This window comes from Ursus americanus, chromosome 27 (genome assembly GCF_024610735.1).
Source record: "Ursus americanus isolate L20-20 chromosome 27, mUrsAme1.1.p, whole genome shotgun sequence".
NCBI classification, from domain to species: Eukaryota; Metazoa; Chordata; class Mammalia; order Carnivora; family Ursidae; genus Ursus; species Ursus americanus.
In genome coordinates this window covers 19,617,250-19,631,833 of record NC_142153.1, presented here as the reverse complement: position 1 = coordinate 19,631,833, position 14,584 = coordinate 19,617,250, and the positions used below count along the sequence as shown (strand labels likewise).

The window sequence follows — 14,584 nt, the reverse complement described above, 5'->3', positions numbered from 1 at the left end:
TACATGGCTTTTCAAAAACTCAAATGTGCTCCTTTCACGTTCTCTATAATGGTAAATAAATTTCTTGTCAAGTAATCTGTAGGATCAAAGAATAAGTAGAATATTTTATTTTAGAAATTCAGTCCTCTCTCAAGAAAATTATTCCCACCAAAAGCCCGTCTGCTCTAATTATCCTGTCAGATTTGAACGAGGAGCAGGTTTGGACTGGAAGAGAGCTTTCTGGAAGAGTCCGCCCTCAGAGGCCATGTATATCCAGACTTCAGAGGCATGCCCTGTTGATACCTGAACGAAACCAGTGAACCCTAAACTAAACCAAACCCTGATACCAATTGCATCTTGGCGATGATGCAGATGCTATCCAGTCGGAGAGATCCCATTGCTCTGGGCCACACTGTAGTAGTGTAAATTGTGACGTTCCCGTTAGTAGGCTCTACAAGAATGATTTTTTCTTCAGGTTGTCCTTTTTTGTAAAAATATCAACTTATGGACACGGTGTGAAATACATATGTCAAATTAGTTGTCACTGTGCCGAAACAGTTTGGGGAATGTGCTTCCCAAAGTTGAGTCTATTTAAGAAGGTATTTTCCCCCCTCAGGTTCCGTTCTTACCATTTTTGCCAGCCTTCAGCATCCTGGTGAACATCTACCTGATGGTTCAGTTGAGCGCAGACACTTGGATCAGATTTAGCATTTGGATGGCACTCGGTAGGTCTTTTAATGTTTTTGCTTTCTGAACCGTGGTTCTGTCTTCCCAATTTCATGCTCTGTGATTAGAGAAATGTATCCCCTCCCCCTTCTTGGAAATAAAGAGTTTTTGTTAGTTGCTTTGTTTCCCAGATTTTAGATCATCTGAGTCCTTACTTCTCCAAATGTTCTCAGATACCTTTTTTTTTTTTTTTAATTAAATTCACCCAGGAACCCTGTAGAAACCCTGTAGATTCTATTTTCTCCAACTTAATGGGTGAGAAAAAAGCCCCAAAAAAGTCAAGGATCGAATTTGTGGACGGCAGTGCAAGGCTCTGATTCCAAAGCCAGTTCTTTCTAGTGTCCCAGTGGCTTTCTGAAGACATTTTGAATGAGCTAATAGCGAGAAATTTCTTATCTAAATTTCTTATTATTTGAACCTTGGGATTTAGCATTAAATAACATGAGTGAGCTTATTTATATCTCTACTACATGGTTTTTTTATTATGATTCCTTTCCTATGTGAAAATGGAGTCAGAAAATGAGAGTTTACATTTGATGTAACTAAAACACTGAGTACTTATCTTAAAAATGTGAGCAGACATGTCTGTAAGGTGAAGCAGGGAGAAAGGAGCGCTAAGTCCGCATTGGTTTGGGTCACCTGAGGAGTTGAAGAGTTTGCTCTTTGACAGCCCTCCCGTTGGCTTAGCAAGAATGAACCTAATTCACTCTTGGGTATGTAATTGTTTGCTTTGGCTAGAGATTAATTCAGTTTCAATTTCAAGCCACCAATCCACTTGAGATGATGGGAGATTTCACCTCCGTCAGTTTTGCTCATCTCCCCATACCCTCACTAGAGTTTTGCCCATATTTTGGAGCCCTCATCTTCTGCCAGGTAATTGGGGGGCTGGTGCCTTCGGTCACGGGTTATCATCCTACCCGGGTTACACTAGTTTGTTCTCTCTTTCTGTCAGTGTGGCCACTTCTGGTAGGTGGTTCTGTTGCTTCAGCGCAAGGATCCTGACAGGAATCTCTGCCAGTCAGCCACACCCTTGGGGATGTAACCATGCAGCCGTTGCTTTGGGGTCTGACCCACATGCTGCCAGGCAGCCGAGTCCAAACCCCAGGGCACAGAACCGTAGAACTCACTCTACCCCTCTGAGCCCGGAAGAATGTCTTTCGAATCTAGCAGAGAACTTCAACATGCTTCCTGCCTTTCCACGAGCCCTTGCTTCTCTCCTCAGTCGTAGCCCACTGTGGTTTAATGTGCTAGATCTTGGAAAAGAGCGTGAACTTCGGAGCCAGACGCCGTGTGTTTGAATCCGCCCATGCCATTTATTCACTGTGTGGCCTCGGCCAAGTTACCTCCCTGTTTTTGTGCCTGCTTCTTTGTAAAATGGTGATGGTAGTACTACCTTTATTTGAGCACAGGGAGGGCTGGGTCTTTAAACCTTTGAGGACAGGAGAGGAAGTAGAATTATCCCTAATAACTGCACCTGCCAAAACGCTAATTGGTAGCCTACTTCCCATTGTTTTAGATGGGATCATTGTAAAGCATTCCGTATCAACCCAAAACTCTCCACCAATTTTTAAATCTATAGCTAAAACAGAACAAAATGCCTACATGTAAGTAATAAACTATCTGGTGGGGATACGTCAAAACCTTTCCTTCTAATTCCCAATCAGCGTGAGTGTTAATAACCAACTACTTAGTATATAATTATTTGGCCTCTCCTGTTTTTATTTTTAAAATTTTTTTCTTTATTTTATTTGAGAGAGAGCACAAGCAGGGACAGAGGCAGAGGGAGAAGCAGACCCCCGCTGAGCAGTGAGCCCACCTCGGGGCTCGATCCCAGGACCCCGGGTTCATGACCTGAGCCGAAGGCAGACACTTAACCCCTGAACCACCTAGGCACCCCTATTTGGCCTCTCCTGGTGACAGTAACACGTGTAAAGCACAGCCATGTCCCCTTTGTTTACACAGGGCGTGTTTTCCAAAATATCTGATTGTGACTCTGACAACCCATCACTTGTGTTTGGGATGTAATTTGAGATTTTACCCCCCATATCCTTTTGTTTCAAGTATAGTATTGAGTTTTGAGAAAATAAATATTATTTTTTCAATGTAAATGTCTGAAAAACACTTAGCTGAGAGAAACATACGTTCTACAAAGATTGGGTGTTAAAAATGCAGAAGCACATTCTACTAGAAAAGCGTCCATCGGGGACCTTCTGCGGGGGTATTCTGTACTTGCCTTCTGTCCTAAAATAGCCAGAAAGGGAAGGCGAAAAACCCCATTAAATTCTAGATTACATTTTCCATATTCAGCCATTTTCTGACATACTTAAAACATGGATTTTTTTTCCCTCTGAAAGGTTTCCTGATCTACTTCGCTTATGGCATTAGACACAGCCTGGAGGGTAATCCGAGAGAGGAAGAAGACGAGGAAGAGACTCCCTCAGACAACACCAATGCCGCAGGAAAAGAAAAATCTGCCATTCAAGCAAATGACCAGCACCAAAGAAACCTCAGTTTACCTTTCATATTCCATGAAAAGACGAGCGAATGCTGACGCCTGCAGGAACTGAGCTGGTCCACAGTCTTACCGTACTTATCCTACGCGGAGTAAACCAGACAGGTGTCATCATCGTGCTGGGTTGCCGTGGGTTTGCTGCAGACATAGTTCACCCTAACTTATACTACTCACCTGGACAGCACCTCCTCAGATGGTGAATTGTGTACCTAGGGAACCCTCCTAAGCTCTCTCCTCAGCGACGAATGTCCCCCAATAGTGGGAGCATGTGTGCACGTGTGTATGTTTATGCTGGGGAATATGAACGTTAGAAGTTGGCTGTGTCTCGCTCTTACTGCATTTACGGTTTTTGATGGTGTCATTCATTGGGGGCTTATACTGCACATGCGGAAATGGAAGTAATCACTGAATAGAAAAAGGGTTTGTACGTGCCTGGTGTGTTTGGGGAAATAACCATGGCTTTTCCTTATTAGGTGTCATTAATGTCTATTAGAACATGCTAGAAACGCAGTTACCCATCCCAGTGTCTGTCGTTGGTCAGGAGCAAGAGGAGGGGATAAGAAATGAGCCTTTTCTGTAACTTATCAATGCCAGCAGTGGGTTTAATCCAGATTTTTCTTCTACAAAGTATGGCAGTTTGCGAAAACCTCAGCCACAGGCTGCCTGGCTACCCAGGGCGGGAGTGGCGCTCCGTGCCCCCCCCATGGCGCCCCTTTCAACTGCTGTCATTTTTGAGAGAAGTGGTCCTTCCATATGTGAAAGATATACTCCCCTGAGTCCCGGCTGGGGCTTGAGAGCAGTATGTGTGATCTATTTGGGACCCTTTCTGCTAGAAAGTGAAGACAGTCCCCTGGCAGGAAAGCTTGTGTAAATGGCAGCGATGAGGGTATATTTGAAAATCAGAGTCAGACAAATGCTTGGAAAAGTAGACACCAAGCATCTTTGTCTATAAAGTCACATAAAATAAGCCAGTAGAATCTTCCAGATCACACAATGGGTGGGATGATTTACCCTTTTCTCCTTTATTTAATTACTAATCACAGTTCAGTTTTTTTTAAACCTCGTCAGGTACAGAATTCACTCCTTTGTTTCTGTTAGTTTGTCTTGTCCTAGGTAGGAGGGGCTGTGCTAGCAAAGTACGTCTTTACTACATGCCAAAGAGGAAAAAGCAAAGGGATACAAGAAGAGGAAATGTCCCTGGTCTGAGTTTAAAGTGCCTATTCAGATATTAAATTGCATTTATGCCAGTTTCAGGGGTTTGGCTCTAATTTGCCTTTGATGATTCTTTTGGAAACATTTAGGGATGTTTCCTTTCCCCCCATCCCATAAATTGTTTAGCACTTTTTATCTCATTTATTTTTAAATGTCAATACCCCATTCCCAGTGGTTGGGGAATAAAATATCTGGACTAAATACATGATTATTTAAAACCTCAAGCTAAAAAAAAAAATTAACCTAATTGAATGAAAGCTATATAAACACAGTGACCTTTATAGGAGTAAATGATTTGTTTTTACATGTAAGATTCTCTAATTCCTAGATTTTACTTCATAGGGTTCTCTCATAGTGAACTATTTACCTGCAGTGTGCTTTGCTTCTCATGAATTATCTTTCTTACAATAATTAAATGGTTTACTAGGTGAGGCTAGGGGCTAAATACTTACATATAGATGGGTTACATTCCCAAGATGAATGTCATCAGGCACACCGGTTGACCAGCTTAATCCAAAGGCAAAGAAAACGTTTGTTTCCTGACAGCTCTTCCAAGAGATGAGCTATTTTACCAATGCCAATTAAAAAGCAAGTTGTGATCGTTCTGTCCAACCAAGAGTTTATTGTGATTAAATATCAGATAAACAGAAAGCCTGGGTTTCTGGCTGCTAGTGTTGGAGCCTCCCTGATCTAGAGCTCAGTACTGACATTCCATAATTTCCAGGGTGCATGGTAAAAGCTGAAACCCAGAATACTCTTTCAAGCATGTTTTACCAGACAGGAAGAGTTGGATACGCAAGGAGTAAAAGATTTTTGTAAGGACTATAGGCATGACCCTAAATCCTTGTTGTTATAGTATTACACTGAGAACCCCCTTTTATTCTCGAATTGATCTAGAATAGGCCCTTAAAACAGGGAACATAAGGAATTTCATATATAAATATATGAGTCTTTGTAACGAAATCAAGAAATTTATTTAGAATGTGGTAAGCAGCTAAAACTCTTATGCCCACTGTGTTCAATTAGGAGCAGAATTTAGTTAAAAATTATTTTTCCACATTAAAACACTGCAAACGCAAAGATCTATGAAAAGATGCTTTGTCGGTGACTGTGCTTTTTTTTTTTTCTGTGAAGACTCAAATGTGTGCTCATATCTCTGTATGAGTGTGTGTATATATATATATGTATATGTCTGTGTATTTCAAATAGTATATAAGTCAGTTGGGTTTATGGTGGGCTTTGGAAACGATACCATCGTATGGATTAAAAAAACCCAATTGATGTGGAAAAAACATAATATTTTATATTGATAGGTATGCTTATACAAAATTTTTAGGTTTTAAACTGTTTTGCAATATACAGCAATTTTATATGTATGATATTTTCTATAGATTCTTTAAGAAAGATATATTTATAATGTATCTAATGTGGAATCAGTAAACTCTAGTACATTGTAACGGGTGCTTTATAATCTGAAATGGAGTAGGGGTAGGAGGTGTTAGGGTTTTTCTGTTTACTTGCACCTTTTCTGACATCTCTGTCTTGCTCTGTGTTTATTAGTAAAAGCCAGTTCCACCAGCTCTTTTACCACCTCCCTGTTCCTATATCTGAATGCATAACCTTTGGGACAAAATATTGCTTTTACTTTCTTAGGATTACCGAAATGTTTTTGTAGAGATTTGACCAGTAATCAATCACACTTCTATAAACTCCTCTCCAGAAATGAAAAAAAATGCATACCCCACATTCTCTTCATTGTGATTGAGTAAAAACAGTTTAAGTTACTTTTCTTTCTTACAGTAGGAAATACGTTTTCTTAATATTTTCCATGAGAAACTTCCTATCAGAGCACCTTTATTTTATACTCTTCAAAAAAGGGAAAAGATGATTTGTGAATAACCATAGAAAGGCCCTGCCTACCCTACATTTAGAAAGGTAGCTACACAAATTCAAGTTCAAACCCTATTTATGAGAAAACTTACGACGTTTGATAAATACTGAAATACAGATTAGTGCTTACTCACATTGTCCTCCAGAGAGAAACATCAAGAAAACTTCGTAACACCAAAAACATCATTTAGGATATATACATTGAAGAAAAACTAGCGTTGATATATTTAAAACTTTACTATAACCAATCGTAGTTAGAAGAAAATATCTCTTGCAGAATTATTTTCCTTTAAAATTCAAAAGCCTCTCTTTAATTTTCTGAATAAAAGATTTTTTTAAACTTTTTTTATTTTAAAAATTAGCCAAAATAGTTGCTAAGTCCTGGGTATTCACAGGTAGTTGTTAAACCTATTTTGAATCAGACTTCCTACTTACCACGTTCTTGTCTAAACTAATTTGAATGCTTGGCAGGGAGAATAAGGAAAACTATTGCCCTCCAGTTCTGATAATGCCAGAGGAGCGGGTTGGGCCTCTGTCTTCGTAAATCAGGGCATGTTGTGAGAGTACAAAGCACATGATAACGTTGTGCCAAGATTCCAGCCCTCGTGATGTTGCTCATGGTGTTCTCTGCCTGATTTTCTCCTGATGTGCTTCAAGAAACTGTAAGTTAACAGCCAAACTACCATTTCCACAGAATTTTAAAGGATCAAGTTTAGAGTGAACATCATGGAGTATTGAAATTCACAGGATGAGCGTGAATTTTGGGGAGAGGGGTATTAACTTTTTTTTTTTTTTTTTGCTAGTGCCTTCTCTGTACATTTTCTACTTACGTTCTCTCACATGTTCTAAAATATCAAGGGAAAAAGTACCAAAGTTCAGCACAGGTCATTTTTTAGCCATGTAGATTTGGAAATAAGGTTGTTGACTTTGTTGTTTAGCTGAGATTTTTTTTTTCTCTTTGTATAATTATATTTAAATGCTTTTAAATGAATTTCTGGTTTCTGGATTTTGAGAGGCCTGCTCTGTTTTTGTGGTTGTTGGTTTTTGTAACATTCATTATTGTTTATATGTACACAGTTTGGTCTTACTGATCTCAAGTGCATTTTCTTATGGGTCAACACGATTGGCAACCTATTGGCTGCAAATAATATACCGGGCTTTTATTCACCATGGCTGAAGCCACTGCCATATTCTCTGGCCTTAAAGGACCTTCTGTGACCACTGGTGCCCCATGGGGATCATGACCAAGAGCCTGGGCTGGTTCTAGGATCGGGCAGCCTGCAAAGTATAAGCATCCGTAGCTTCCCTTGTTGAGTGGAGTCTTGGAATGACAGTGGGATATGAAATGAAAGGCTTCACATGCAAGGTAGGAGTTTGGGGTCCTTAATTTCAGAATATCCCAGGGACACATCAAGGGTCAATGATAAGGAACTTCTATGACTTGTGGAAAGGATGGCTGCTTCCTGGAACTGGTACCATAGGGTCTGGCCCACTGCGACCCCCGTATGGGCACTGACCCTTATAGTAGAAAGTGCATGGGCCCGAGCGCAGCTGGTAGAGAGCTTGTATTGCCAACAGGGTGGGGCTCTCTGGCCCAGGCCTGGTTAACCGGCTCTTCATCTTCGGTGTCTCCTAGGGCTGCCCCATTGTGTTCTTGCTCTATTTTATTGTCCTTGTACTTAATAGAAACTGTTGATAGGGCCCAAACCCCTACAGAAATTCTATGTCTGTAAAGGCCAACAGATACATTGGACTTGTCTGAATGTAAAGATTTTCTGTTTAGTGGGTAATTTCGAATTTAAATGTTTTAAATGATAATCAGAGTTCCTTTTTACTTACAAAGTTGGATTATTTTTTAGAATTGTAATAAAAACTATTGCTGCTTTCAACCACTGTAAAACAGGCTTTCTAATGTGACCATGTACTTTTTAAATAAATTGTAATACGACTTGTAATAATACAGTATGCATATGTATCACACGTACCCAAAGTATACATCTCACGCTTCTCTTTAAAAAAATTGGGGAACATTTTCAAGCTCAGAAATGTGGTACAATCTAAACCAAAATGATTATAATATCAAAAATATTCACTGGCAGCCTAGGGACTACATGGGGACTACCAAGTCCTCTAAGATAAAAGACATGTTTTCACGCACCCTCAATCCACATGGCATATCCTAAAAAATAGCTCTTGCTCCCGAAGCATGCCATCCCAGGACCACGCATCCGAGATCCTACCACCTCAACTGTCTCTTTTATCAACAAGAAGCTCCTTTCTCAATTTTCCCCTTACCAAATCATGGCCTCTAATAATTGGTGATCAGTTATGCACAACTAACACATTTTTTATCACATAACGAAGAAATGCTACCAACTTCAACCCTCTTTAACCCCTCACCTGGAGGAAGGAGTCCGAGGTTTCTGACATGGCTCAACGTTACCTAAAATTTCAAATCTCTGGAATTAGTTCGTTATTTTGAAACGTCTTTGTGTATATACTCAATTCCCATTGATTTTAGTAAATTGGAGGGAACCCCATGTTGAATTAAGAAAACTAGTAGTATCAGTTTAGCCAGCATTGAAAACCAAGCTAAAATAGCAAAACATTTACCAAGCAGAAGCCTAAAACTTAATTTATCTGATTGTTGGCTATAAGGATTGTTACTAGATTTCGGTGGCCCGTGACTGCCCTGGTACCATGTGGTCACATGAAGGCAGTGATCCCCCAGGGACTGTGTCTGGGCTGTGGGTCGAGCCTGAAACCCCAGCGATAAGAACACCATCTCCTAGTGTCCTTTAAAGAAGGCCACAGATAGGCTTGCTTTTCAGGTGAAGGGCTCCAGCTCATGGACTGCTAAGAGAGTGTACTGAGAAGTCCCCATCTGTGTGGAAAAAGTGATTCATTTCATCCCATAAAACATCTCAGACAAAGTAGCTCACAAACACAGAAATCGTAATGGAAGTGCTGACCTTTCACTTCCGCCTTTGGTAACCTGCAGGGATTGCTGATTCTGCATCCATGAGACACACATGTGCAGCAATTGTGCTTTTAAAGACAACTGGGAAGAAAGATGTTTCTCTAGACCTGAATCTCCAGGGGTAGCCTACTCCCCACCCCCGATCCCACTCACTTCTCTCTTCCATTTCCTGATTTTTGCTCGTCCCCTCTGCTACTCCTCTTTTTTCTCCGGCTTGTCATTTGTGAGGCCACACATTTGTGAGGGACTGTTGTCCTTGCTCTTCAGAGACAGGCAGTAAGGCACAGTCCCTCAAGTAATGCTGTTTCCTCCCAAGGGTGGCACTGGTTACCTGGACACTATTTTTAAGAGGCCATTGCTGTGTTTTCAGCCTCTCCTCTCCCCACATCAGGAAATACCGGACAGTTCAAGGAAGGCTTGGACTCCCAATTTGTCCCATCCCCAAGGCACTCTGTGCTTCATGAGGTTGGGGGTCAGTGGATGACCAACATTAAAGGCTGTTGTGCAATGAGGTGGAGGGAGCAGACAGGCAGCAGCTAATCAAGAACAAAAAAGTGGGTGTTGCAGGTACTATGATCATTTATCTAAAACCCCCGAAAATCAGCGGAAAGCTATGAGGACTAATAAGAGGTCCACCAGCAAGGTGATCAGATACAAACACACAAAAATTAATCGTGCCTTACAAAACCAGGCTTCAAGTTGTATTTGACTTGGAGCTGTAAGAAAAATACTTATTTTGATTGGCCGATATTCCAGCAATTGTTGAAGGAAGACTGGAAAAGACCAAGGAAAACAGAGATTCTAGTAATAATTCTTTCTCACCCTAGAGAAGAAGCAAATGGGTTTTTATAGCGAAATACAACCCATAAAAAATACACTTTGGGCAGTTTTCTTTTTCAAATTCAGTCATCTTGAGATTGTCTCATTCAAGGATAACAAGCTCGTGATTACGCAGCTACATGTCTTGGAAAAGCCCCTGTATTTCTTGTAACTTTTGCTCCCATCCTAAGATAGTATTTGTTCCCTAGGGCTGTCATAATGAAGTAATGCACACTCATGGTTTAAGCAAGAGAAATGTATTTTCTCACAGCTCTGGAAGCTAGAAGTCTGAGATCAAGGTGTTGACAGGGTTGGTTTCTTCTGAGCCTCTGTCCTGGGTTTGTAGGTGGTTGTCTTCTGGTATCTTCATATGGTCTTCCCTCTGCTCCTGGGTCTATGTTTACTCTTGGCAGAGTACCAGTGAGGTTGGTTTAGGACTCACCCTAATGATCGCATTTTAATTTAATCACCTCTTTAAAGACCATATTTCCAAATACGGTCCCATTCTGAAGTACTGGAGGTTAGAACTTCAACACTTAAATTTGGGAAGGAGGAGGGAACAGAGTTCAGCCTGTTAACACAGACTTCAGGTAAGTTTAGATACCTAAATTTATCTAAAGTATATGTGATATAGGAGAGGCTGTGAAAGCAGAATTCCAAAATTATTTTCGATGTACCAGTTAACCAATTTGACAAGTTACCGGGGGGAAATTACTTGTAACAGCAAAACAAATAAGCAAGCAAAAACAAGAAGTAAGCCTTGCTCATTATTATTGCTTGTTATTAACAAGCAAGACTTACATGGAAAAAATATAACTATGTGAATATAACTAAGTAAGTGTTAACTATGCAGTTACACACACACACACTTAGGTAGACAACATTTAGCTAAAGAGTATTTGATACAAAATAAACCTGGGAAAGCAGAATTCTAAAATTGTTATCCTAATACCAGCATTAACCAATTTTAAAATATAATGGGGATATAAAAGTAGACTTGAAAAAGTTGAAAGCTAATATTATAACATTCTGGGATGGGAAGACTCGATATTGTAAAGATGACCATTCTTCCCCCAAACATGAATTCAATGCAATTATCATCAAAACACAATAAAGTTTTTATGGAGATTGACAAGCTGATTCCAAACTTCATCTGGAAGAGAAAATGTACAGTGATAATTAACAGAAGAACAATGATGGGGGTCAAAACAAATGACAAAACATACTATAAATCAGTACCGATTAAAGCAGACTAGTATTTCTATAGGTATAAATAAAGAGATCAGTGGAATAGAACAGAACAGACCCATGTATGTATGTGATTTAATACACACTAAAAGTCTAGTCAAAAAGATGGAAAAAGGATGAATCATTTAACAAAAATAATGTGACACTGACCATCCAACTGGAAACACATAATATTTGATTTCTAACTTGTGATACAACCAAAAAGAAAAAATTATAGATGGGTTTAAAGACCAAATATGACAACAAAATTATGAAAGTTTTAGGTGAAAATAGAAAGTATTTGGATAATTGGAGGCAGAGAAGACCTACCTAAGGAGATATAAAACCCAGAAGCCATGCAAGAAATTACTGAAAATGTAATTGTGTAAACATTGGTTGTAATTGTTTGAAGAAAGGCACCATTAGCAAAACTAAAACACCAGTGAAGGATTAGAAGAAAATGTCTGCAATATGTATAATGCCCACGAGCTTACTAGCTACAATATATTAAGATTCTACTACTGTAAGACAATAATAAAAGTGACTCAATTTTCAAAATGGCAAATACAAGTGGCTAATAAAAACATGATAAAATGCTTATTCTCAATAGTAACAAAAGGAATGGGAATTAAAAGAGCATAATGAGGGGCGCCTGGGTGAGTCAGCTGGTTAAGCGTCTGCCTTTGGCTCAGGTCATGATCCCTGGGATCCTGGGAGAGAGCCCCTCGGGCTCCGCAGGGAGCTTGCTTCTCCTTCTTCCTGTGTGTCCCCACCTACTCCCCACCCCATTCGTGCTCTCTCTCTCTCAAATAAGTAATAAGTAAATAAAATCTCTTCTTAAGAAAGAGCATAATGAGACCCTCCAGGTTGTAAATATTGAATAGCATGACTGGGGGAGGGGCTGCTCCAGAGGAGAGCAGAATTGGCTGTCAACAGGGACAGCTTAGTTGAATTGGCAGCATTCACCAAAAATTTGGAATGTTATGACCTTTGGCTGAATAATTTCACTTCTAGGTATCTATCTTAGAAAATATTTATGAGCATCAAGATATTTGGATCACAATAGTTACTGCAGTATTTTCTGTAAAAGAATTTTTAAACAACCAAACTAGTTACCAACAGGACAACAATGAAGCCAGGGTGCATGTTGCCTCTGGAATACTAGCAGGAAGCATAGGGGATATGAAAAGTTGTTATTATTATGCTTATCATTTTCCTTCCTATATAATTCTGTGGAGGTTTTAAGTATCTTTAAGTCGGTTAATTGAATAATTCTGAAAAAAATTCCTTTAAATAAAAGAAAACACAGGTGGAGCAACTGAGCGCAGCTCTTCGTTAAGGCCAGTTCTCTTCCGGTGTGGGGCCGCCTGGTCGCTCTTCCTCGTCAACAACCCGAGGGGGCTGGTGGAAAGAGCTCCCGTGTGAAGCTGGACTCTCCTCGACTCTGAGGCTCCCAGGGAATCCTCAACCTGCATTCCAGTCTGCATTCGGCTTTTTAACAATTCATTAAAAGTACAGCTTTGTTCTTCTAATGGCAGCTTTTATGGCGGCCACCTACTCTTCCAGCTCCTACAAAAGGGGAAGCAGAGTGTGTGTTTCCTGTCTCCATGGAATGGTGTGCAATTCCACTCACCTGGCTGCCTCGCCATCTTGCACGACATTGAGGCAAGTCACAAGTCTCAGGAGCTTAAGAGAGACAATTAGTGGCCTCTCCAGTTTATAGGTCAGGCAGGCCTTGTTTGACAGCTTTTATTCGTAGTGATTTCAGCAGCTCATTTTAACCAGTAGAGTGAGGGGGTAGACCCACAGATTTGGGAGTCAGGCAAAACCTGGATTATGACTTAGCTCCAAGTTTAACTTTGGGTGCCCTCACCTACAAAATGGGGACAATGCTAACAATACAGCCTACCTTAAGGCTTGTCGATCGGATCAACAAGAAACGGTGGTTACACACTGCCTGGAACAGAGGTAAGTTTCTAACAAATTATTATTACTTTCCAGAAACTGGTGGTGGAATACAAAATGTAATACACAATTCCTACCTTTGAACTCATAGAACAGTGCAACAGAAAGAAGCATAACCAGATTCACAGCTAAACTCTGCCTTTTGTTCTAAATGCTATGATAGAAGTTTTCATTACCAGAGAAGGGCTAAGCCCAGCTGGGAGGAGGCAAGATCTGAGCCAAGTCTTGGAGGGCAATGGAAGCCAGGATTTGGGGCGTGGTGAGAGGGCAGGCAGGTGGTAGAACAGGGGAGGCGGCTATTTGGGGCGGAGGGAGCCACAGAAGCAGGATCTACCTGACGGCTGGGGGTGGGTACGGGCAGTGTGCTGTTAGTGAGGAGGGCATGACAGAGAGTGGCACCAAGAGAGGCAGCTGGAGAGGCCAGCAGGGCCATGAACCTGGGAGTCCCAGCCTTGCCGGAGGGCTTTTGAAGAGTTTCAATTGGGTTAGGTTTTTAGAGTATCATTTGCAGGTAGATGTAATTATTGGAATTGTTGGGGTGCAAGAAGGAGGGGCAGGGAGACCAACTAGGAGACTGTGGAGCGAAGGATGACAGCAAAGAGGGGTGGCCTTGATGCAGTCAGCAGGTAGACCTGGCGACCGCGGGGAGTGGGGAGAAGAGGTGTAGACTGAACCCAGGCTCCAACACTAGGTAAGAGCGAAGCTGGCAACGTCGTGGAGTCAGAATGAGAAGGGAGCTCAGTGGGGGCAGCACAGGCGATGTAGCACTCCTGCGTATGCTCCCCAGAAGGCGACACATCCCATCTGGTGGTTCAAAGGCTTGTCTTCCCACTAGTATCCACTCTACAATAGCACTGGGGTCTCCGCCTTCATAATACGACACACCTTGTAAACACATGTGGAAATAATCCTCTAGTTCCCTCCCTCTACCACGGAGAGAGCTTAAATCTAGAGAGGTGAAAGGAATTGAGGGAGAGTTGAGAGTTCATGGCGGCGTCAGGACCTGAACCCTGGTCTCTCGTATTCCCAGGAAACTGTTCTCTCCACCGCACTCAAGGAAAAGCAGAGCTGGTGACGGTAGGTGGAATTCTTGGTTCCTCTGGCGTGAAGTGGCTGATTAGCCCTGGTTTGTGCTGAACTTCTTGCCTTTGGTGCTGTTATTTTGAATCAAGCTCACTTGAATAGTAATGTTTGAAGTGGGCTAGAGGTCCAGACCCTACTCCTCGCCTGGGGGCATGTACCTGCAAGCTGCTTTGATCCTAGGAGTCTCAAGC

The 14,584-nt window shown here is 41.2% G+C and overlaps 1 protein-coding gene across 6 annotated transcripts in view; it reads left to right on the top strand.

The window, feature by feature from the left end:
- The window catches only part of SLC7A2 (solute carrier family 7 member 2), a 68,157-nt gene extending 59,873 nt beyond the window's left edge, over nt 1-8,284 (top strand). For all 6 annotated transcript variants that reach the window (XM_045779278.2, XM_087856448.1, XM_045779279.2 and 3 more), the window contains 2 exons: nt 596-704; nt 3,060-8,284. In XM_045779278.2, the coding sequence (XP_045635234.1) occupies nt 596-704; nt 3,060-3,256 (306 nt within the window). In that variant the 3' untranslated portion in view covers nt 3,257-8,284. The remainder of the gene's footprint in view (nt 1-595; nt 705-3,059) is intronic.
- Nucleotides 8,285-14,584: the final 6,300 nt, after the last annotated feature.